Here is a 20,296-nt window from a genome sequence, read left to right on the forward strand (position 1 = left end):
ATATAATTCAATCAATTCATAGATACAAAATAATCTTTACTCCTTAATTAGCAACGAAATAGAATAATATGATTTCTTGAATGGTTTTCTTTCTCCTTCTCATATTGTCACAATTATTCTTTGCTTGTTCCTTCTCGCCTTCTCTCGCCTTGTATGTGGTACTCTGGCTGCATTGTTTCAGACAAAGGAAATATGCACAGGTAGAATAACAGTTACACGTTCGGGCAGATTGAGGTTAAGATGGGATAGCTCGACATAGAATGCCGACGCTGAAATATAATGCAAAAGAGGATGATTGTAGATTGAAAAGTTTAGTCTACAATTGCACATGTATCATATGCTAAGAACGAACCCGTAAATTTTTTGTCGCAAGCAAACGAAGTTTTGCACAAATGGAAAGCACTACAGTAACAAATTCTTTTTGATCCAATGATTTTGGCCCCTAACAAACAACCAGACATATCAGTACGACAAACAATCATACGGAACTCACTCACGACGCATTTTTAAATACATTTACCAGGCTGAATATATTCTTGCAAGTTGTTGAAGAAAAATAGTTGATGCAGGGTTTGTGTAAGATGGGAAATAGATGTTTTTACTATCTATGTGTTTATAGAACCATCGAAGATTGTCGTTTATAACAACATGGTGCTTAGATTAAAATGTTATAGAACAATTTTCATAGTATCAATTAACTATGGTTAATAAGAAATAACTTACTGAAAAACAATTAAAAATTAGCTGGCAAGGAGATTTATCATGATTACCAGCACATCAACTGCAGGAATTAAAGAAAGTATTTGTACAGCCTGGAAGATTCTTGTTGTCATAATGCTGACAGTAGCATTAGATCTTGATCCTCCATAGAAAGTAAATTTCTTTTGGTATGGTGGACCAGTAGTATTTAGTAAGTAGGTAACAGTAAAATGAAATTCACAGTACATGACAGTTGGTGACTGTAGGTTACATCAGGTGACGGTAGGTTACATTAGGTCACGGTAGATTACACTGGGTGATGGTAGGTTACACTAGGTGATATTAGATGACGAAAGGTTACAGAAGGTGATAGTGGATGATAGTAGATCGACTATAATAGAGGACAGTAGGTTACAGGTGAGGTGGTGACAGTACATGACGATAGGTGACGGTGAGTTACAGCAGCAGACAGAAAAGATGGGGCAGATGACAATGGATTACGGTAGGTTACAGTAGGTGTCAGGAGCTAAAGAACAGATTAATACAGGTGACAGACAGACAGTAGGTATTAAACTATAGATGATCGTTGATACCGTTGACAGTCGATTACAGAGGCTGACGATGACAGTGTAAATAATACATGTTGTTTCCTTCGCCCATCGAATAATAATTTTTAAATATAACCAATAATAACCAATAGTAACTAAAAAATCCGCCATTCGTGTTTTAGATAACAGCTCCCAGACCTCTTGCTTGCTACCCGACTCTACGCAACATATGGACCCAACCCCCGACTCATCCTTCTTTAATCTTTATTTTTACTTCAGTAATTTAATGGTACAAAATATATATCACTTTTCTTTATGGCTCTAATATCCGATATTTTACTTTGTGGGTAAGAGTTACTTTTTTAATATTTTTACTAAACCTGTGATTGTTATAGATTTTTGAATCTTTTAATATTTATGTCTTTCAACCACAGGACTCTCTTGATAAATGCTTGTGCTGTGCTCAATTTTAAATTGTAAGTAATTAAATTTTCGCTGATTTAATACAGGTATTGCGCTACATACGTACTGGCTAGAGCAATTCACGAAATGTATCGTATTTGAAGTTGTATTTGATTAGTGATTGAATGTATTTTTCAAAGAAAGAAGAGGGATCCTACAGAAAATTTTGGTGACGTCGATGAACCAAGTTTAGGTGATGTCGTTGTTGAAATTCCAATTTAATTATGGCTTGGACAGTTGTAAATTTTGTTTAAAAAGCCCCGGAATTTTAGGAAAGCACTTTCAGAACACAGTAAAATTACATTGCGAACTCCGTTCGGTAAATTGCAAGAATATTTAGCTCATAACATCATAGGAAGTTCTTTATTTACAAATTATACGAAAAAATGTTGTTATTGTAATTTGTAGTTGACAAAAGTCGCGATTTCCTTCAAAATATACGATTCTTCAGGACATTTATTGGTATTTGGAATGTAGCCATGATGATATGTATGATTATGTGAGTATAAATCTAACATTTGAAATATATTTTTATGTTTTGATTGTTATGTACAGTATTTCATATGGCAGCAAATGATTTATGCAATGGTTTATGCAACTCTGTTGCTTTTAAAGACATTTGTCATGCAATGTTTCTGTCATTAATTTAATTGCATTTTTTGCAGCTTCTTTGGATCATGATGAACATTAAATAAATGACATTTAAAGTACATACAAGCAAATTCTCTAATGGTCTCATGATATCATCTTCATCTGGGACTAGTTAATTCTAATTAGTGATCTTGCCTTCAATACACTTAGTATGTAACATAGATGGTGGATTTCTTGGGAGTTTATATAAATATTTACGGCGTATATTTTTCTCATAAGGAAATATATGCCTTCCACTTGACAAATTTCTTATTTTAACATGGTTGTTAAAAATTTTGTGACATAGCGCTTTCATATGCTTGTATCTTTGGGTTGCTTTGTGCCTTAAAATTCTAGTTCAACTTCATTATTATTTAAGAATAAAACCTTATTATTTGTATATACTGCTGGGATAGTCTGCAATGACAAACTCCAATGGAAGTTGAAGTCCAACAGTTGGACCTACTGCAGTCAGCCATGTTGTCAAATAGGAAAGGTTGTCTCTATAACATTGAAAAAGAATACTAATTCAGATATACCATTTTACTTTTCACTGTCAATGCATGGTAAAAATTCTCCCTCAGTATTTCAAAAAACCTGCAAGAAAAGTACAGGATGTTTGAAGTTTTTTTAGCATTTCAATCTTGAAATTTTAAACAGTTGTGCATAATCTGTTTCTACCAAAGTCTTCTTTCATTTTTGAAGTTTTGTTCAATAAAAATATTATGTATATATCTTAGAAAATGACAATGTATGTAGACTTAGCCGGACTCATGATAGTATGTTAATGAAATAAAAATTTTCTTACTTAAATCACATTGAACAGTAACTTAACAGTCAACTTTTGTGCACTGTTTATTTACATCTGTTTTCAATCTTATTGTTGTTTTTCAATTTCTGATGTACGCAACCAGTGACATTATACTGCAATGTTGTAGGGACATAAAATTTTGTTGTGTGATTTATAATTTTAATAATGTCACCTTTTACTATCTGGTACATTCATCAGTAGCTGCATTATCAAATTTGCTGTATGGCATGGATGAACTAGAAAATATGGTCGACCCAATATTGGATGCTCCTGAAGAAATTTTTTTTTAAATTTGGTTATACATTATTTGGCTCTTGTTTTATTTAAAATGAATATATGTTGAAGAAATTATCAAAAACCTGCTGTGTTATAAATGACCACTTGTCATATTTTAAGAAATCTCTATGAACCAATGGTACATTTTCCCATATATTTTCCAGTGAAAGAAGTTTTCCATCTACAAAATTCACAAACATAAAATAAGTAACAAAATGAATTTCGTGAATTTTTAAAAGATTAAAAATTTGATGTCATGATAGCACAACAGCTATCGATCAATCAAACAAATGTACTTCTAGATCTTGTTTCATTTCAATTGTGATTGATTATTGTGAATGTTGGTCTCAATGGCTCTTAGACAGGGCATTAGGAGGAGAGGGACTCCCCCCCAAGCTTTGTGAAATATATGTATAAATTTTACTCCATAAACTGACAGAGGCAAAGAAAGTTGGTACAGCTAAAATTTTCAGCTTTCCTACAAAATATAGACACTACAAGAATTAGTAAATGTAGATCCCTACAAAGTTTTTTGAGGAATGTACACTCCATGCACCAACAGCAGGCACTTTTCCAAATGTGGACAAATTTAGTTTTGTATCACTTTAAAACTATAGGTGTTCTGAATGGGGCATCTCAATAACTAACCTTGTTTCCATGCAGAGAAATACAGAACAGGAACATTATAGCTGTAACTGTACACAACATGATACTCAAATGTAACACTATCAGGTATTTCACCTGTTGCACCCAAGTATACCTACAAAGTTATACAATTTAAGTCCATATAATGCCAATGTTTGACTCTGTAGTATTTAATCTAAACACTGTCAGGGTACACATTCCAAGTTTAACTGGAAATTTCATGTGGGAGGGTAAAGCCAATTTAGGTGTAGCATGTTAATTGTAAAAAACGTAACTTACACCATCATCTGTCAAAATATTTTTGTAATCCTCCTCCAATTCATCTTCTATTCTTTCAGTTTTTGTTTGGTTATTTATTTTCATTGAAATATTTTCTCGTTTACTTAAATACTTGACATCCGGTTGGGTCTAAAAAATGATATGTTATATGATAATGTGGTAGAAAATTAAGAAATGTTTACCTGCAAATTAATTTATATTTAATGAATTGTTCACAGTTCAAAATACTTTCTTATTGCATATAATTTCTTTCAAAATATTCTATTAACTAATTTCTAAAAAAGGAATGATGTTAGGAAAGTTTAAGATATTTATCAGAAGATATTTCATTATTACCAAATATCTATGGTATTGCAAAAAATATTGTTTGGAATTACCAAAAATAAACATGAGAAACCTTAACTGGAATGTAATTCATGGATAAATATTTTACAATGTATGCAATAAAAAAGTTAATTCGTTGCAACATAAGAAAAAATGAATGAAGGTATTACAAATTTTGTATAATCTGTAAGAAAAGCCATTTGCGAGAAAAATATTTCTCTAACCTCAACATTTTTAATTGACCAATTTAAATTGAAGAGTTCAGACTTGTCAATAAACTTCTCTATTGCATCATTAAACTGCTCCCAACTGATATTGTAATCTCTCGTCTGGGAAGTCATGGTTGTGTACTGAATGCCATTGAAAAATTTGGAAAGTTATTAGTGCATTAAATCATCAATAGTTATCGTAATTGCACTTTTAAATTACTCCACGATCGCTTATACCTCTTTGTACCTCAGTGATTAATGGTCATTTACATAAAGGGCAATAATGGAAGGGGAGTTAATAGTCATAATTGTCTCAATCAGTTCAATGGCGTATGTATGTATATTTTCAACGAAATAGGTAAAAATACAAATTTTCATAACTTTACCATATTGTTATTTAATCGTATTGTTTGTCATCAAAAGTAGAATCAACTGATCTGCATGCTTAAATGGCTTGCAATTTTAAAAGTCAGTTTCAACATTTACATTATATACAGTGTTTCTAATGTAGGAGTTTTTGTTATTATCAATCGTTATAATACTGCAATTGTACGAACTGCACATTCGCGTTGTCTGAAGAGACAGATATTCTAGTCTTGCATGCATAATTGCATATAAACAAGAAATATCCTCAAATGAAATCTTTTCTGCAGTACTTGCGAATTCGATAAAGTAGTTCTCAATTTAATAGGTTCTATCAATATATAATTCCGATAAACATGTCAATAATTTTCAAGATAAATACGCACCATTTGATAACACCACATTCAATGTCTACTACATTGTGCAAACTCGTAACGGAAGCAGTATTGAATGTGTCTATTGTATCAAGATCACGATTTGTTCATATGAACCAATTAGAATGTTTCTTTTGACAAGCGATCGTGATCGTTGTCATGGTACATTGGCCTTGGGTTCGGCGGCGTTCGTTTCGATCATGATGGAGCTATCAACTGATCCTACGTTGACAGGCCGGCACAGCATGTTCTCAAAAGGCAAGACGAATACTGTCCCGTCGGACGCTCAGGCGAGAGAAAAGTAAGCGCCATTGAAATTACTAATCTCTTGAGTGAACAGGCTTATTTCTGCAACATCAAAAACACTAGATGACGTGTAGTTGATGTGTCGGTTCTTTTCACTATAGGCTCTTGAGTGATAGATTAATTCCCGCCGTATTTTGTATATTTTATGAATGCGTTCGATATTTCGACATTACTGTCCGCCAGTTACCGCAGTGTTTATATTTTTGTAGACTTGCATTGTATGTATATGAATATTTACTTCATGTCGGCGCACAAAAGAGTGCCCAAACGTTTCTCAGCGAGGTTCGTTTAAATTTTGACCGTAGCAAAGCTAAAACCCCGCTTTCCCTGAGTTCCATACACTTGGCAGACATTTAATTGTCAGTATTGTTCTATAGATTCGTTGGGAAAAAAATATAACTCTTGGGGAACCTCCGGGATTTCTTCATTCGTGGTGGTGGTATGTTTTTAAATATGTACTTCTAATTCTTGCAGATAGTGTGTACAACTGCCATTCAATATGCATAATTGAAACATGTTTTAATATTGCAACTTGTCATGTTGAGTCTTGGAAATAGTTTGGATAGAATTGCCAGAATTTATGTTTTCGAACCAGTTTTATTTTGTGTACAGCTGAAAGCTTTTGTCAAAATTCTCATTTATTTATTTTCAACAACATGGCATTCTAGTGTGTTTTGGGATCTTTACTGTGCTTCGCCAGAGAGAAGAGAAAGTTTTGATCATTCAAGTGAAGCCAAGGCCTTTCATGATTATGTGAGTATTGTACTGAAAACGAACATCAAGAGATAGCTTAAGTAATTGCTACAAATACCATTATTTCTATCTAAACTTTACACGAATTGGAAGATACTGCATTTTTGTTCTTTGTTTGACCTGTCGGGAAGCGGAAGAGCAAAAATCCACGTGAATGAACCAAAGCAGCTGGCCAATAGAGCCTAGAGCATTATTTTGGTTGCGAAGTGTACAACAAATCAAACTTCTCACCTACGTCTGGTTGTGTAATAAAACAAGTCATTTTATGAAAAAATCAATATCACGTGTTAAAATGCGACGAGGTCGAGGACGAGATGATCGTGTCTCTGACGAAGACAGTTTAATTTACGTACAAAATATGTTACGCAGTTGTCGTCATTTATAATAAATGCACCTTTTTCGAGACGTAAACAGTCATTTGTCGACCTTGCTTTGAAGAAATTTGACTGAAGTTAGGGGGAATTTTTTTGAAAAATGTTTCAACTGTGTATTGAATTTGTACAACAACGGAAGTGAAATTTGCATGCTCAAATTTCTTTTGACAAGCCACTTGACAAACTTGTAATTTACAAGACTGGATTTCTTTGTGAACCATTGTATAGCATGTCACTTGGACTTAAAATAAGCATATTGCGTATAATTTTGTAGCAGCGAGATAAAATAATTTGCCATGAAACTGTTTTCCTTTATCTCTTTCTTCTAAGTTGCTCAACCTTGTGCAACTGTTGAAATAATCTTTATCGCCATGTAAACTTTTTTTCTGTTTTTACAAAGATTCATGGTTTTTGCATGTTATGGTTCGAGACAAAAACTTTCGACGTACTGTTGTAGTTTATGGAAAGAAAACAGCATACTTTTATCGAACAGTATAGCACGTCGCTGGAATATTTTACGTTTCATAAAATAAATTGTGCAATAGTTTCCTAATTTAACAAGTCATTTTGGAGGAAAACTTTTCAAAAACAGAACGTGCTCTCTTTATGTTTGACACTCTCTTCATGTTTGCATTTGAATAATTTTCAAAATCTTTTGTTCCTTGGCTATAGGCGACAGGTGTTCTCTTATTGTCGTGTTTTTTATGACGTTTTTGCATAAAGGCACGAGGCTTGTACCATGTTGAAAATAGTGGAATAAAAATCTTTTCTTTTGTTTTTCATTGTAGATGCAGCTGTTAGCATTTTTACACATTTAATGTCTTTTAGTGTGATTGATGTTGCCATAATAAATGCTTATTTTTATTTTTTATGTGAAATATACATTTTTAGGTGATTCCAAACATGCAACCCGGAGCTGTACCTTCACCACCTTTTCCACAAATGGCCAATGAAAATCCAGCAACTTTAGCAGGAATGCCTGGCTATTTCACAGTAAGTTTATGCAACAAATTATAAATGATTAGTGTCAATAAAGTAACATAAATGATTTTAGTGATATACTATGTTTCATTGTTTAGTCCAGTTCATCTCAAGGACCTCAACCTTCACCGCATCATGGTGGACCAACACCTCCCGGATTCATGCCAGGGCAACCAGTAAGAGCAATGTGCACATGATATGGATTCTCACTTTCTTTGCTAATTTCTACGTGTTGAAACTTTATTGCCGTTTTACTTTTACTTTAGAACCCTGGTTTCATGGGTCCTCAGGTAAGAAAATTTGCTCAATATAAATTATTTTGTATGCCCTAAATAATATATTATTTATTTGTTTTAGAACTTTATGCCTCAAAGATATCAATCACGATCATCTGTACGACTACCAGGACAGGTTCATATATATGATTTTGTTTCTTTAACTTGGAAATAAATAATATTTTTATACTCTATGACCAATATCAAGTAGATGACAAGCATGAAGAACACTAAATATTAGTTTATCTTTCCCATCATTTCTGTGTTTTTGATAATTGGTGAATTATTTTAAATCCCTGGGTGCTTCACTCAATTTAATAAATTTTAGCCTGTAGGGGTGACAGGAGTACCTGGTGCACAGCCATTATTACCAAATACAATGGATCCTAGTCGACCAGCATTTGGAGGTATGTAGCATAAAGATAATCACATGCACAGTTTGTATGATATGTTTCTAAAGAAGTAAATTTTGGAAATGTGCACATAATACAATAAAGTTTTAGGCTAAATTAGTTAATAGCATGTTAAAAAATAGACGTGCATAAGAATTTCCAATGGTGAATTTTTTATTGCAATGAAATTAAACGGTCATGTTGCCTAATAGTTGCAGGTCCACCCATGAATGCAGTTACAAGAATGACCCCACGAATGCCTGTTGTAAGCCCAAATGTATGTATTATTGTAATATTATACATTATATTTTATTAATCTTTCAAAAATTGGTTCAAAAACGTTCCGTAGTTTTCTTTTACATCTTTTGTCAATGATAAATTTCTTGGGTGAAAACATTTGCTAAATTACTTAAATAAATATTTGGCTATCAACATTTTGAAAAAATAGTTGGAGAGGTTTTTTAAAAGATGTTCATAAGTTGGTGAGTTGTGTAGCTGTAAAATGTAATAACATTCATGAAAAGAAGATTTACAAACTAATAACATCTGTTTTCTGAAATAATTCCTTTGTAAAAGTTAAAAATTCATCATACCCTATTGAAGACACTTAGTACTAAGGTACACTTGGTGGAAATGTCATAAGAATTTACTGTGTAGCATGACGTTGTTCATCTATCGTCCAGGTTGGTATAATCCTGAGATGGACTGTTTTTGTTGTGGTCGAGTCAAACTTGGAAGATGACTACTGCTAAGGTTTTCGAAACGTCAGTCAACAACAACAAAAACAGTCCTTCTCAGGACTATACCACCCTGGACAATCTACATCTACAAACATGTAACAATACTCCTGGGTTCAAACCATTTACTTTATTGTTCATCTAGTTAGACAGTAGTTAATGCTGCAACTTAGAATAGCCATTGGTGAATATATTATTGGTTTTTTGCCATTTTCTTATCATATTTTTAATTTACTGATTAACAATAGGGTTACTCGTCAATGAGACCAAACGCACCAGTTGGACCACCAATGACTATGTGAGTTTTTAAAGTTGAATTTTAACTATATCTCTGATATCATGCAAAATTGCAGGTTACCATACGTATCCATGACTTTTAACTGAATTATTGAAAATACAGAGCATTTAATTCCTTAGTAGCTAAATACAACTTAAAGCTAGGGTATGAAAAAAAGCATCTGTAATGTAGTATGCTCCAAGTTTAAAGTTAAAACAACCAAGTTAACACAAGCTCGATTGAAATATTCGTCGATGTGTCTCAAATTCAAATTAATATTTATATAGACCTAGCGGAAGAGGTTGGAATCCGACTACAAGTACCGGGGTAAGTTAATCAAAATTTTGTGTCCATTAGAAAATAAGCTTGAGAACGAAACTACTGGTGCTTTCGTTCCATACGATTGTGTAAAATTGTTATGAGCCAAGATATATATCTGTTTTATTGTCGATGGTGTAGCTAGCCCTCAAATTTGGTCCTGCTATGTAAATTTCAGATCATCAATTAACGTTTCTTTAAGAAATCTATTGAGTAAATATTGCAGGAGCAAACTTGCGGAATAGTTACGCCATTGTCAAAACTAATTTATGCGAAACTGCCAGTGCTTTCTTACCACAGTCTTGTAAATTTGTAACGAGATTGCTAATATCAGTCGAGTACGGAATCAGAAGTGATTTCTCACCTTAATTTTGTTGCTTTAATTGCAGGGCAATGGTCCACCTGGTACTCCAATGATGCCTGGAACTCCAGGTTAGTATTTTGTTTAACTTAAAGACTGCATAAATTTAAACGAGCAACCTTGATAAGTTAATTATTACTGCGAGATTGAACTATATTTTAGTTTGTTTTTATTCCCCTTAGACACTCCGACACCTGGTGGTGATATGTATAATGTTATGATGAAAACTGTTCCCGGCGCAAACATGTCAGCGGTATGTGTAATTTGAACATTTCGTCCATGGCAAAGTTTATTTGTTCTCTTTATAAAAATTATTATTGAATGTTTAATGTAGTTTGGCATAGGAGGAGGACCCGATCCCGGACTTGGAATTGGTAATGATATTAAAACTGTAAATAATTGTCAGTTTTAGTGTTTGAGTTGATTTATTCATATACGTTGACCAGGGCCCTTTTTGCAAGACGTTTATCCGCACAGCTTGTAAAACAATTTGAAATGATTTGCGTTTAGATTCGCAACAAGATCTTGATGGTTTACCGAAAGTAAGTTTATTTTACTCGTATTTTTAAACTCTGCTTAATTATAACTAGTGTATGTGTCACATCCCTCTCTCTCTCTGTCAAAGCTGGCCACTAAATTGCAAATAAGTGTAAATTGTGGTTGAATTATACTAGTGAACTGTCTGTCTTTATTTGTTTGAACTACGTACAACTGAATTTTCATTAGGAGCCACCCAACGACCATGGTCCTGGAACTCCTGGTGGGGACACAAATGATTTTAGTAACATGCTATCTTTTAGCCAAGATGGGGTATGCATAAATTTTTCAAATCATACTTGAAGATGTGTCAAAGTTGTTTTACTACAGTGGCAAAAATGCCATTGGTCAACTAGTTATTTGTTAGGCCAAAAAAAGAGCGTTTATTGAATCTAAATCCAGCTTCATATATTTTACACAATGCAATATCGATGACTTTAATCATTAATTTAAATGATGCGATGATGGTAAATTGATATTTAATGCGTTGCTTGTATTCCTTCGTTACAGGGTTTTCCGAGCTAAGAGTGAATGTAATCGTTCGTATGGGTAGGTTTATGTAATTTCTCATTTGAAATTTTTTATACATTGATTTGTGTTTTTGATGCAAAAAGTTTCCAGCTACATATGTTCTGTTTGCTTATCGCATACTCAAATCATGTATTTACAAGTTTTTTTCAAAAAGTCATGCGCCAGTGCTTTTCAATTCACTTACAAACATAGTTACTAATAACTATACTCTTCCTATTGCAACGAGTTTCTGAATTTTTAAGTCGTTATCACGTCTAAGGTCATGTATGTGTAACTAACTAAAGTCCACATGATTATTTTCTTTTAGTTTGAATCGAGGTGTGCTTCACTGGCAGGGACTCGTATTCGTGGAAAGTTTTGAAAATGTCCTGGAATAAATTATTGGATTTCTTCTTTGCGAAAGAGTGCGTGTCTGCACAGGATTTTTTCCTGATTTGACAAAACAAAATAAAGGAGAATTAAAATGTGTTCATTCGTGTAAACAATACAAGCCAAGCTTGAGAGGTCTTATTCTCCAGATAAGATGAAATACAGTTATAGTTTTACAGTTATTTATTGTTGTATAGTTATGTTTTGATATGGTCTATAATATATATTAACATAGTAATGATTGAAAATGTAATCGTTTCATCATTAAATTTTACTGTAAATTTTACTGTATTTAATCATATCTGGTAAAGACGCAGCTCGAGAATGAAACTATGAATAAAACTGTAATATAAATCGTATGTACTGTAAAATTCCACCAAATTACATGTTTATGTTAAATGATTTCAAAGTGATAAAAAATAGCGTAATATTAGACTATCCATACTTGTTGCAACACTACCAACAATCTAACAATATTTAAATACTTCCAGCTTCACAGATAATTTTTTTCAGATTTTTTTCAAATCCTTAATGGTTAAAAATGTTGAAAATTTCATCTACAAAATTAGATCTTATCTTTTCTATGTTGTTGCATTGGGTGAAAAAATCTTGTCCGTTGAATTTCATGATAAATTAAGAAACAAATCGTTGTGTGTGTTATTTAAATCACACGAGCCAAAATTACCGTACATAACTATGTAAAATGATGAATGTAAATAGAAAAAATCTTGCTGTGAAATTTCCCGAAATCGACGACATTGTTCCTCCACCTTGTGTTTTCCACATGAAGTCAGCTCTTCAGGAAAGAACATAACACTTCAGCTTACACAAGATATATCAGAATTTTCATTAATGGAACAAATTGGTGTGACGTTTCCTTAAATCAAATGAACCCGTCACTCGGTCTGCTCTTACACAGCGAGAGACGTCATTCCCTTTCGTTAAACTGAACCATTTTCTAGAATAAAATATAAACAGTTCAGTAAAAATATTAAAGTGAGTAACAAGCATGTACGTACATAGCCCTACAAAGTAGTTCAGGAGAACAAACTTTAAAATAGAGCTGGTTGTTAGGCGGTGAATTTCATTTTGCTATGTCAGCAATATTACAACGATTGTCGTGAGTAGTAAGTCGATACCGTTTAGGTCAAGTACTTTTCCTTTCGAAAAGATCTAAAAGGATTATCTAAGTTGGTGATAAAGTGATTTCAATGTGCTGGTCTTTACCTAATAGCTACTTTTTTGAGTATCAGTTGCAATTTATGTATAATACCTTTGTTCGCGGAAATATCTGTTTTAACAGCTTCTTTTTCTGTGAATGCAATGTACGAATACGCAATGCTACCAACAATGCTAAAGTATAAAAATATAGCTAATAATATTGTGATAGTTTTTTTCGGGAATTGTTCTCGTTCGAGAATAAAGATGAAATATAAACTAAAACAGATAAACTTCAAATACGTTAAACTTAATCAGAGAGCATTTGTGCAACGTGAGTAAGCTATTACTTGTTAGTTAACTTTAAATACATACCTGATGTTAAGACCAAGAAAATTTAACCAACTAAATTGGTAATTTCCATATGCAAAAATACCTACATACGCGACAAGTATATTCTAAAATAAAATTTTGTGAAATGATGAACGAACGTATGAACACCGCGGAGCATAAAACATTGTACATGGTCTTATCATAGGGTAATGATTTACCTTCAAACATCCTATCACTGTAGTTGTAAGAGCAGAATTCACTGCAGTACATAACACAATCGAATACATCAATATGAATCTAAAGAGTAAAACTTGAGCTTAGAAAGGTTGCTCAGGCATTTAAAGTGATTACGAAACGAAATTTTACTACACAGTTTGCTGAATGAAGACAATGAAGAAAAATTTAACATTTGTGTAAACGTTTTCTAACAACATTTACTTTATTGATTTTAAAACAAACTTTTCTTAAAAACTACTTTTCCCTAGTTATACAAATGACGTCATCGTAATATATCTTGAAAGAATTGAACCAACACAAGTGAATTAAAAAATTTATGTCATTTTAAATGCACTTTGCTATGTTATCAGTAGTAAAATTTCTATGGATATTTAAAAAAACACAACACAAGACATCTCTAACGCGTCTTTAACTCGTCCCTTGTAGGTACAACATCACTTCACTCACCCCATGACACAAGCAAGTAAAAATTGTAATATGAAAAATGGATTAAACCAATCTTCATACAGTATACCCTATATAAGAAAGAACCTTAACATTATAACATGAAACAAAATTGAAAGAAACTTAGAAATTGAAGGAAAAATCAAAATGTCACGTTTGTCAAAAAAATGGGCAACTTTTTCAAAGTTCAAAATCACTTTTCGTTATTTACAGATATCAAAGGCAACCTTTTCTAAATCACCAGTGAAATATGTGATAGTTGTTGCTGGTACAATCATCAAAATCGCATTGTAGAAGAGAAGGCCATATTTTCCCAAATCCTTAATGCAAAAGACTTGAACATGTATAATATGTACATGTGCAATGATAAAGCAACAAAAAATAAAACCTTCAAAACAAATCATGAATCTTTGAAATTGTAAGTAAGAATCACATACCTTCAAATGAAGTTTTTTTTTAACTACAACACCTAAAAAATGCAAAGAAGAACAAACTTTACAAGGCTGAATTTCATCACCATTAAATGTAAACTCTTACCATTAGCAGCAGTAAAAAAATCATTTACTAAGACATAGGCATAACCAACAAAATTGAACGCTAAGTCATCACTGGAAAAAATGAAGTGCCAGAACCAATATAAGTGAAAGTTTATGGGAAAACGCTATATTAACAATACGTTTTATGGACAAAACACTATATTAACTTTAACAAAACACTTCTGATACATGGCGGGGTAATCTTTTCAGAATATGAAACAAATTAACATTGTTTTGAATAGGAAAAAAGTATGAATACCTAAAATCTTACCTTGCTGCAATAAGTGCACCTGTAATCATCAAGAAAACTGTAAACTGTATAGATCTTGATGCTTCTTTCCTAAAAAGGAATTCAGAGTTGACTTTGTTATTGTAATGTTGATTTAATATACAACCTGTGGCTGTATATATAACCATGTATACAATATTACTTGCTTTAAAACTAGTTTTTCCCCAACCATGGTCATCAATACACTAAATCTTCTTAATGCAGTCAACATTGGAATGCTGAAATGATCATAACATTATTATTTGTAATATTTCATTAAAATTGAAATTCCAAAGGTCGAGCATCCTCTTACTTTAACTTTTTTGTACTTCCCAAGCCAGACACAAGATTCCCAATATAAATCAAAGGCAATGGCCAAACCTATAAGAAAATGAATGCTCAGAAGTTTACATATCGGGAGTAAATGTGTGGATTGGCTATGCTTCTCAAGTTAATTTCCACAAAGGAAATTTTATGAAATGGATTCCTACTCCAGATGCAAAATTGAAGTATTGTCTGAAATTAGACCAAAGGTAAAACAAGCCTGCACTTTATTATTAACTACCTTCCATAAAATTTCTACTGAAAAATCTGGAAAAGAAATAATTTTCAACTTCTTGGCAGTGAAGAGAATAGCTATTATGGCAACCATCTAAAAGAATAAAAAAAATGTCTTACATTTTATTAAAAAGAAATATGTCATTATTCAGTAATCAAGTCACATGAACAAACCTGTCCAAGACCAACAAACTGGAAGGATGGAAAACTATATTAGTAAAAACAATTCTTGTTAACTCTAATCAAAGGATGTTAAGATTCAAACAATTTTCTGCTTTTTCATGAGTTAATACATGGACCTTTTTATTTACTTTTGTTGTATGTATCTGAATATTGACACATGATGCAAGCAATCACAATGATAACTGTCAGAAAATATTTCAAATAAAAGTCTTTGCAAGGAAGAATGCATGCTGAGAAGAATGCAGGAAAAAATGGATGAATGAAAATACTTTACAAAAAAATTACTGCTCATTGTATTCAATACATGAGAATCTGTCTGTCCCTCCACAAGAAAAATCTCGGAAGATTTTTGCCACTTAAAATTTATTGCCATTGTGTACCCAAGGTGACATTGTGAGAAGAATTCCACTGAAAATTGTTTACCGGTAATACGATATCACTTTAGCATGAAAATATTTCAGGTAATATTTCAAATCTACTACATTTGAATTTTAAATGGCAATTTCTTTAAAGCAAAACCATCGTATATTTTGAAAACTCAATGAATGCAAATTATCCATAGTTCTGGCAAATTCATTCATAACAGTAATGTAAGACAACCTATAGTCAAATTGTAAAAAATCAAAATACATACCCATGTGCCGTCAAAACATTCTTGTTTACAATTACAATAAAAAATGATGTTGAGCCATATAATGCGGCAGCAAGCACTTTTCTCGTCGTGGATATATTTTCCAAATCCATTTGAAGAATGTCCGTCAGAGCTTCTTGTTACGTTTTCAAGTTTGTCATGGTTAGTCGTAGACGTTTGTAAAACCTGATGTACCTATGGTGAAATCACCGTGACATTGTCAACGTGGAATCTTTGTTGACAGACGCCTATATTGAAAATCTTGAATAATTTACGTTTCTCCAGGGCAATTCAATAATTAATAAAAACAAAAACTGTTTTTAATGATCATCATACAGCCACTTAGCTCTTCAAAAAGTTATAATGAATAATGATTTTCTAAAAATTAAATTGAAATGTTAAGTTACGTGATGTTATTAGTATATGTAACAGCTCATGCAAAACCAGTCGGAGACAGTTCACTGGTCAGTGTGCAAACTTTCAACATTTATCGTGGTTTAATAATTGAAGATACGCCTAAATCCTTCCCAGACACAACAGATGAAAAATATTAATTGGGAAGAACCCACCCTACATAAATCTTGTTGTCTAATTGTTGTCTAACTCTAACCACTTTAAAACCCCACCTAACCCCAAATGTTCCTCTCTATATGTAAACAACGCATGCGTTATGTGATTCATTAATAATTAGCATTAACAAATCGCGTAAATCGACATCAACAAATACAACTTCGACATGGCACCAAAGAATTGAGTTATATTTCGTTGTTTTTGGTTATTTTCATCGCTTTTTCGAATGGACTTAGTAGCAGTCTAGAAGACATAGCGAAATGTAGAAGTGTATGTAATAGAACTTATGCTCTTCATACATATAAAACGGTATGTGAATGTAATTTTTGTGAAGTCATTTCACCGTTGTTGATGTCATACAAATTTTTTTTCTGTCACGATTCCTTTTAATTTTATGAATACTACAATGCTGTCACTTCTTCTTTGTTTAAGGGTAAACATTATGAAGCCTGTATACATGGCTGTTTCGGCGCTGCAAGAGAAAATATGTGGCGAAGATTTAGATTTCCAGTTGAACGTAATTGTTCTCAAGGTATTTTATTATGTCGCCATGTATGACTGTCATATGAGATACATATTGCTTATGATCAAATTACATTGAAAAACATTCGACCTGTTGCTATATATTTAATCTATAGACAGTAAACACTTCTTGAGGAAAGAAAGTCTTCTATAGGTTATAAAATAAATCAATCGTGTATTTTTCTGTTTTCATAGTTATAAGCAATATAAAGTTGCATGTTCATAGTTTCCTATTTTTAGCGATTGTGAAAAACAACTTCCAATTATTTTCAATGATTACAGTCGAAATGATTACAGCTGTGCAATTTACCAAAATAAATCTTCACTATTAAAAAAATTACGTTATGTTTTTACACTTAACGATAGACGCCCTAAAACAACGTATGCAACATTGCAACGCTAACCATTTCTGCTGAAGGTCTTGAAAAGAACTAATTGTCGTCAATGTTTGAAAAGCAACTACTTTATCAGAAGGCAGTCATGATTTTGACATATGCTATAGTTAATTAGAATTAAAATTTGCAAAATTTGGAATATAACAAATAAAAACTACTTAAACAAAGAAAATCGAATTAGTCTTGTATTTTAAGGGTTTTATTGAACTCATTTGAATGTCAAACTCTTTTAATGAATATTCAGATATTTAATTATTAAAGAACCTTAAGAACTTTATCACGTGAATATGTTTCATACATCATAAAGATAACTCAAAGAAAGTGCCAGAATTTTGACATAATCTTTCCCAATAAACTGTTTCAAATACACTATGTTCAAAATTATTATATATAATTTTTAATTACTAACAATTAAACCTATTTAATAATATTTTAAACATTATAGCTAGAGCCATCATTGTTTTCATTAGTTTAATTTTTTTGCTGCATATTCTATTGCAACAACCATGATGTTGTACTGTTGTGTTATTTATTTTTTAAATAAATGTTTTGACAAAGTGTTTTGTACAAAAACATTTGCATTTCTTATGTGTTAGAGTGTAAAGTTCGATTTGCATCTGGAAGCTATTATGCTTGCCAGACTGGTTGTAGTTGGGGAAAGAACATTGAAATTCATCAAACTGTTGAAACTAACCCAACAGAATCACACCAGGTAAGAATCAATGATACTGATCCTTGTGTACTCAAGTTTGATGAATAAATAAGACATTATGGCAATTTAACTTTTAGTCCCATTCTTTTTGCTCTGAAAGCTATAATAGTTATGTCCCGTTTTATTTTTTCAATAAAATTAGTTTCCATATCACAAATATACACATCTTTATGTAATCATTGTAAATTTCTCCAATGTTTTTAAACAATATGATGATTTGTATAAAATGACATTGCCTCTGGTTTGATGAATAGTAATATCACAAGAGAAATTTTTGGAAACAAAATGGAGCAAGATTCTGTGCTGAATAGACTAGATTTTTTGGAAAAGATGTAAATATGTGTTCTTGTTTATTTTGAGGAGCAACATAGTACAGTTGCAGGGATGATCCTTCATCCTGTCATGCTTCTACGAACATATGGACGTGGTATGATTAACAGACTTACTTATTACATTCAATCTTCTACTTCATATTATTTCCGTTCTGAGAATGGAGGATTGGTTGTTGTCAACATTCAGGTATCTATGATATTGATATAATATTATCACCTTGTCTTTTTTTTAACTTAAGTTTTGTTGACTTCCCATTGTTCTTATGTTTTTAAATGTTTAAAACAAATTTAGGATCAGCCAAGAATAATTGTTTCATCCAAAGACCCAAATGCTAGGAACAATGAAATCGATGTTCCAGGAAAGCAAAGTGATGAAAGTAATTTTTTTAATGCTTATTTTCTCTAGAGTTATATGATTCAAAAATAATTTGCATTTCACTATGAGCATGTAGGCAACATCTTTAGGAACGCTGTGTTACATTGTGGCAAACAAAATATACTACTCTTACAGTCACAACATTTAAAGCTTTTGTGTGACTTTATGATTTGTTCATATGTACACTATGCTATACTATTAATACTGACAAGGTTTCAATTCATACATCTGAATTCATACATACACCTGTATACAGGAGATTGTGTTTTCACTGGTGTTACAGAGGATATTGTGTTCTCACTTGTGTTGTATTGGATGGTGAATCATAAATTTACAATCATTATATTTTGGATTCAAAAATTTTTTTCTACAAACAGTATAAATGTAGATCTTGCTGGTTGAATTATCATCATTTTATAGATACAAATGGAAAGTACGGTGAACAATATGAATCATGGATTATTGTTCGTCGTGGTCATCATTGGCTTAATTGTGTCTCCCACAAATCTGGTATTCCAATGTGGATCTTGAGTAGCATTCTCTTTCTTTCTTCATTCTTTCTACTTTGGTTGTGTTGTGCTGCTACTCTCTCAAGCTCATCTTCAAAAAAATCTTGCAGAAAACCAAAGAAGGTAAAGAAAATTATCTATAGTTTTTGCACTTATAATAAATAATCATGTTGTGGTGACATCTTCAGTTTTAGCAAATCCTGTATTATTTATTTTATCATTTCTCTTGTTCACATAGGCATTCCTTATCAGAGAATTTTTGTCTGAAGGAAAAGCAAAAGATGACGTACCTTTGTTGAGCCTTGATGAGAATGAGGCCCAGGCTGGCTCATTGCCATCTAAATAAGTAAATGTAGTAATATCTATTTTTCATTGGGTAGTAAAAATTTGACTTCAGAAATTGTAGTTTATTAGTTTTGACTGTGAATATGCACTTTATTTGGAAAATGGTGTTTTCTTCATTACGTATATATAATACATTTATTCATTTCACATGCACGAACGATGTCATTATTCAAACTTAAAGTAGATTTACTTAATGTACTCGTAATTTCTATAATCCTCCATATGTCTCTGGGTAATTAAATTTTGTTTGTAGAGAGTAATACGATGTTGATTTTTGTATTAGAAGCACTAAATTTATTTTTTGGAGTGACAGACGCTTTGAGTTTAGAGTATGAACAATACAACACAATGAAAGT

The 20,296-nt window shown here is 32.1% G+C and overlaps 5 protein-coding genes and 1 long non-coding RNA gene across 9 annotated transcripts; 3 read left to right on the forward strand and 3 right to left on the reverse strand.

Annotated features, from left to right (window-relative positions):
- Position 1: 1 nt before the first annotated feature.
- LOC124440190 lies at positions 2-1,411 on the reverse strand. The gene is made up of 3 exons (XR_006946601.1): positions 724-1,411; positions 353-442; positions 2-269 (listed from the first exon to the last, which is right to left on the reverse strand). It is a non-coding gene; the product is annotated as an uncharacterized LOC124440190 (long non-coding RNA).
- Positions 1,412-1,497: 86 nt separating this feature from the next.
- LOC124434655 (protein SMIM7 homolog) lies at positions 1,498-3,152 on the forward strand. Its single transcript, XM_046984541.1, has 5 exons — positions 1,498-1,594; positions 1,682-1,723; positions 1,850-1,902; positions 2,118-2,208; positions 2,375-3,152. The coding sequence occupies exons 1-5, from the start codon at positions 1,563-1,565 to the stop codon at positions 2,388-2,390; spliced, it is 234 nt and encodes a 77-aa protein (XP_046840497.1). The 5' UTR covers positions 1,498-1,562; the 3' UTR covers positions 2,391-3,152.
- On the reverse strand, positions 2,222-5,699 carry LOC124434631 (ubiquitin-like-conjugating enzyme ATG10). 3 transcript variants are annotated; one of them, XM_046984520.1, is made up of 7 exons: positions 5,633-5,699; positions 4,899-5,024; positions 4,351-4,479; positions 4,075-4,186; positions 3,510-3,607; positions 3,323-3,420; positions 2,222-2,842 (listed from the first exon to the last, which is right to left on the reverse strand). In XM_046984520.1, exons 1-7 carry the CDS (start codon positions 5,648-5,650, stop codon positions 2,731-2,733), a joined length of 693 nt encoding a protein of 230 aa, XP_046840476.1. In that variant the 5' UTR covers positions 5,651-5,699; the 3' UTR covers positions 2,222-2,730. The 3 variants fall into 3 exon arrangements, with proteins under 3 accessions (XP_046840476.1, XP_046840491.1, XP_046840484.1); XM_046984535.1 differs by lacking the exon at positions 4,899-5,024 and having other exon boundaries at positions 5,633-5,681; XM_046984528.1 differs by lacking the exon at positions 5,633-5,699 and having other exon boundaries at positions 4,899-5,596.
- An 83-nt stretch (positions 5,700-5,782) lies between these two features.
- Positions 5,783-12,233, forward strand: LOC124434609 (single-stranded DNA-binding protein 3-like). Its single transcript, XM_046984499.1, has 19 exons — positions 5,783-5,921; positions 6,136-6,208; positions 6,304-6,365; positions 6,595-6,679; positions 7,945-8,046; positions 8,133-8,210; positions 8,301-8,324; positions 8,392-8,445; positions 8,638-8,716; positions 8,914-8,978; positions 9,687-9,736; positions 10,003-10,042; positions 10,423-10,465; positions 10,577-10,647; positions 10,729-10,768; positions 10,905-10,936; positions 11,121-11,204; positions 11,442-11,480; positions 11,770-12,233. Exons 1-18 carry the CDS (start codon positions 5,821-5,823, stop codon positions 11,454-11,456), a joined length of 1,098 nt encoding a protein of 365 aa, XP_046840455.1. The 5' UTR covers positions 5,783-5,820; the 3' UTR covers positions 11,457-11,480; positions 11,770-12,233.
- Positions 12,175-16,784, reverse strand: LOC124434619 (UDP-glucuronic acid/UDP-N-acetylgalactosamine transporter-like). The gene is made up of 14 exons (XM_046984511.1): positions 16,183-16,784; positions 15,540-15,573; positions 15,373-15,459; positions 15,121-15,188; positions 14,975-15,046; positions 14,811-14,879; positions 14,541-14,611; positions 14,441-14,472; positions 14,231-14,323; positions 14,007-14,074; positions 13,541-13,619; positions 13,365-13,447; positions 13,105-13,184; positions 12,175-12,789 (listed from the first exon to the last, which is right to left on the reverse strand). The coding sequence occupies exons 1-14, from the start codon at positions 16,290-16,292 to the stop codon at positions 12,773-12,775; spliced, it is 963 nt and encodes a 320-aa protein (XP_046840467.1). The 5' UTR covers positions 16,293-16,784; the 3' UTR covers positions 12,175-12,772.
- A 96-nt stretch (positions 16,785-16,880) lies between these two features.
- Positions 16,881-20,200, forward strand: LOC124436476 (transmembrane protein 59-like). Of its 2 annotated transcripts, none has more exons than XM_046986407.1 (7): positions 16,881-17,058; positions 17,182-17,281; positions 18,263-18,378; positions 18,739-18,897; positions 19,003-19,087; positions 19,507-19,718; positions 19,834-20,200. In XM_046986407.1, the coding sequence occupies exons 2-7, from the start codon at positions 17,236-17,238 to the stop codon at positions 19,939-19,941; spliced, it is 726 nt and encodes a 241-aa protein (XP_046842363.1). In that variant the 5' UTR covers positions 16,881-17,058; positions 17,182-17,235; the 3' UTR covers positions 19,942-20,200. The 2 variants fall into 2 exon arrangements, with proteins under 2 accessions (XP_046842363.1, XP_046842370.1); XM_046986414.1 differs by having other exon boundaries at positions 18,742-18,897.
- The last annotated feature ends 96 nt before the right edge of the window (positions 20,201-20,296 follow it).

Source organism: Xenia sp. Carnegie-2017, unplaced genomic scaffold (assembly GCF_021976095.1).
Source record: "Xenia sp. Carnegie-2017 unplaced genomic scaffold, XeniaSp_v1 HiC_scaffold_1, whole genome shotgun sequence".
Taxonomy (NCBI): Eukaryota; Metazoa; Cnidaria; class Anthozoa; order Malacalcyonacea; family Xeniidae; genus Xenia; species Xenia sp. Carnegie-2017.

What these genes read in the sequence shown, in the direction of transcription:
- LOC124434631 (XM_046984520.1), bottom strand. An exon ending in ATATTTTGACAGATGATGGT is followed by an intron (nt 4,187 to 4,350) that starts GTAAGTTACGTT and finishes ATAACTTTGTAG; the next exon opens with GTATACTTGGGTGCAACAGG. An exon ending in GGTCATTTATAACACAGCAG is followed by an intron (nt 3,421 to 3,509) that starts GTTTTTGATAAT and finishes AAATTTCTTCAG; the next exon opens with GAGCATCCAATATTGGGTCG.
- LOC124436476 (XM_046986407.1), top strand. Translation starts at nt 17,236, where the DNA reads ATGTGGCGAAGATTTAGATTTCCAGTTGAACGTAATTGTTCTCAAG. An exon ending in TGAACGTAATTGTTCTCAAG is followed by an intron (nt 17,282 to 18,262) that starts GTATTTTATTAT and finishes CTTATGTGTTAG; the next exon opens with AGTGTAAAGTTCGATTTGCA. An exon ending in TGGTTGTTGTCAACATTCAG is followed by an intron (nt 18,898 to 19,002) that starts GTATCTATGATA and finishes AAACAAATTTAG; the next exon opens with GATCAGCCAAGAATAATTGT.
- LOC124434619 (XM_046984511.1), bottom strand. Translation starts at nt 16,292, where the DNA reads ATGGATTTGGAAAATATATCCACGACGAGAAAAGTGCTTGCTGCCGCA. An exon ending in AAAAAAAACTTCATTTGAAG is followed by an intron (nt 14,324 to 14,440) that starts GTATGTGATTCT and finishes TTTTGCATTAAG; the next exon opens with GATTTGGGAAAATATGGCCT. An exon ending in TCACTGGTGATTTAGAAAAG is followed by an intron (nt 14,075 to 14,230) that starts GTTGCCTTTGAT and finishes TTTCTTATATAG; the next exon opens with GGTATACTGTATGAAGATTG.
- LOC124434609 (XM_046984499.1), top strand. Translation starts at nt 5,821, where the DNA reads ATGATGGAGCTATCAACTGATCCTACGTTGACAGGCCGGCACAGCATG. An exon ending in TTTCTTCATTCGTGGTGGTG is followed by an intron (nt 6,366 to 6,594) that starts GTATGTTTTTAA and finishes ATGGCATTCTAG; the next exon opens with TGTGTTTTGGGATCTTTACT. An exon ending in ATCCGACTACAAGTACCGGG is followed by an intron (nt 10,043 to 10,422) that starts GTAAGTTAATCA and finishes CTTTAATTGCAG; the next exon opens with GGCAATGGTCCACCTGGTAC.
- LOC124434655 (XM_046984541.1), top strand. Translation starts at nt 1,563, where the DNA reads ATGGCTCTAATATCCGATATTTTACTTTGTGG. An exon ending in GCTGTGCTCAATTTTAAATT is followed by an intron (nt 1,724 to 1,849) that starts GTAAGTAATTAA and finishes TATTTTTCAAAG; the next exon opens with AAAGAAGAGGGATCCTACAG. An exon ending in CGTCGATGAACCAAGTTTAG is followed by an intron (nt 1,903 to 2,117) that starts GTGATGTCGTTG and finishes TGTAATTTGTAG; the next exon opens with TTGACAAAAGTCGCGATTTC.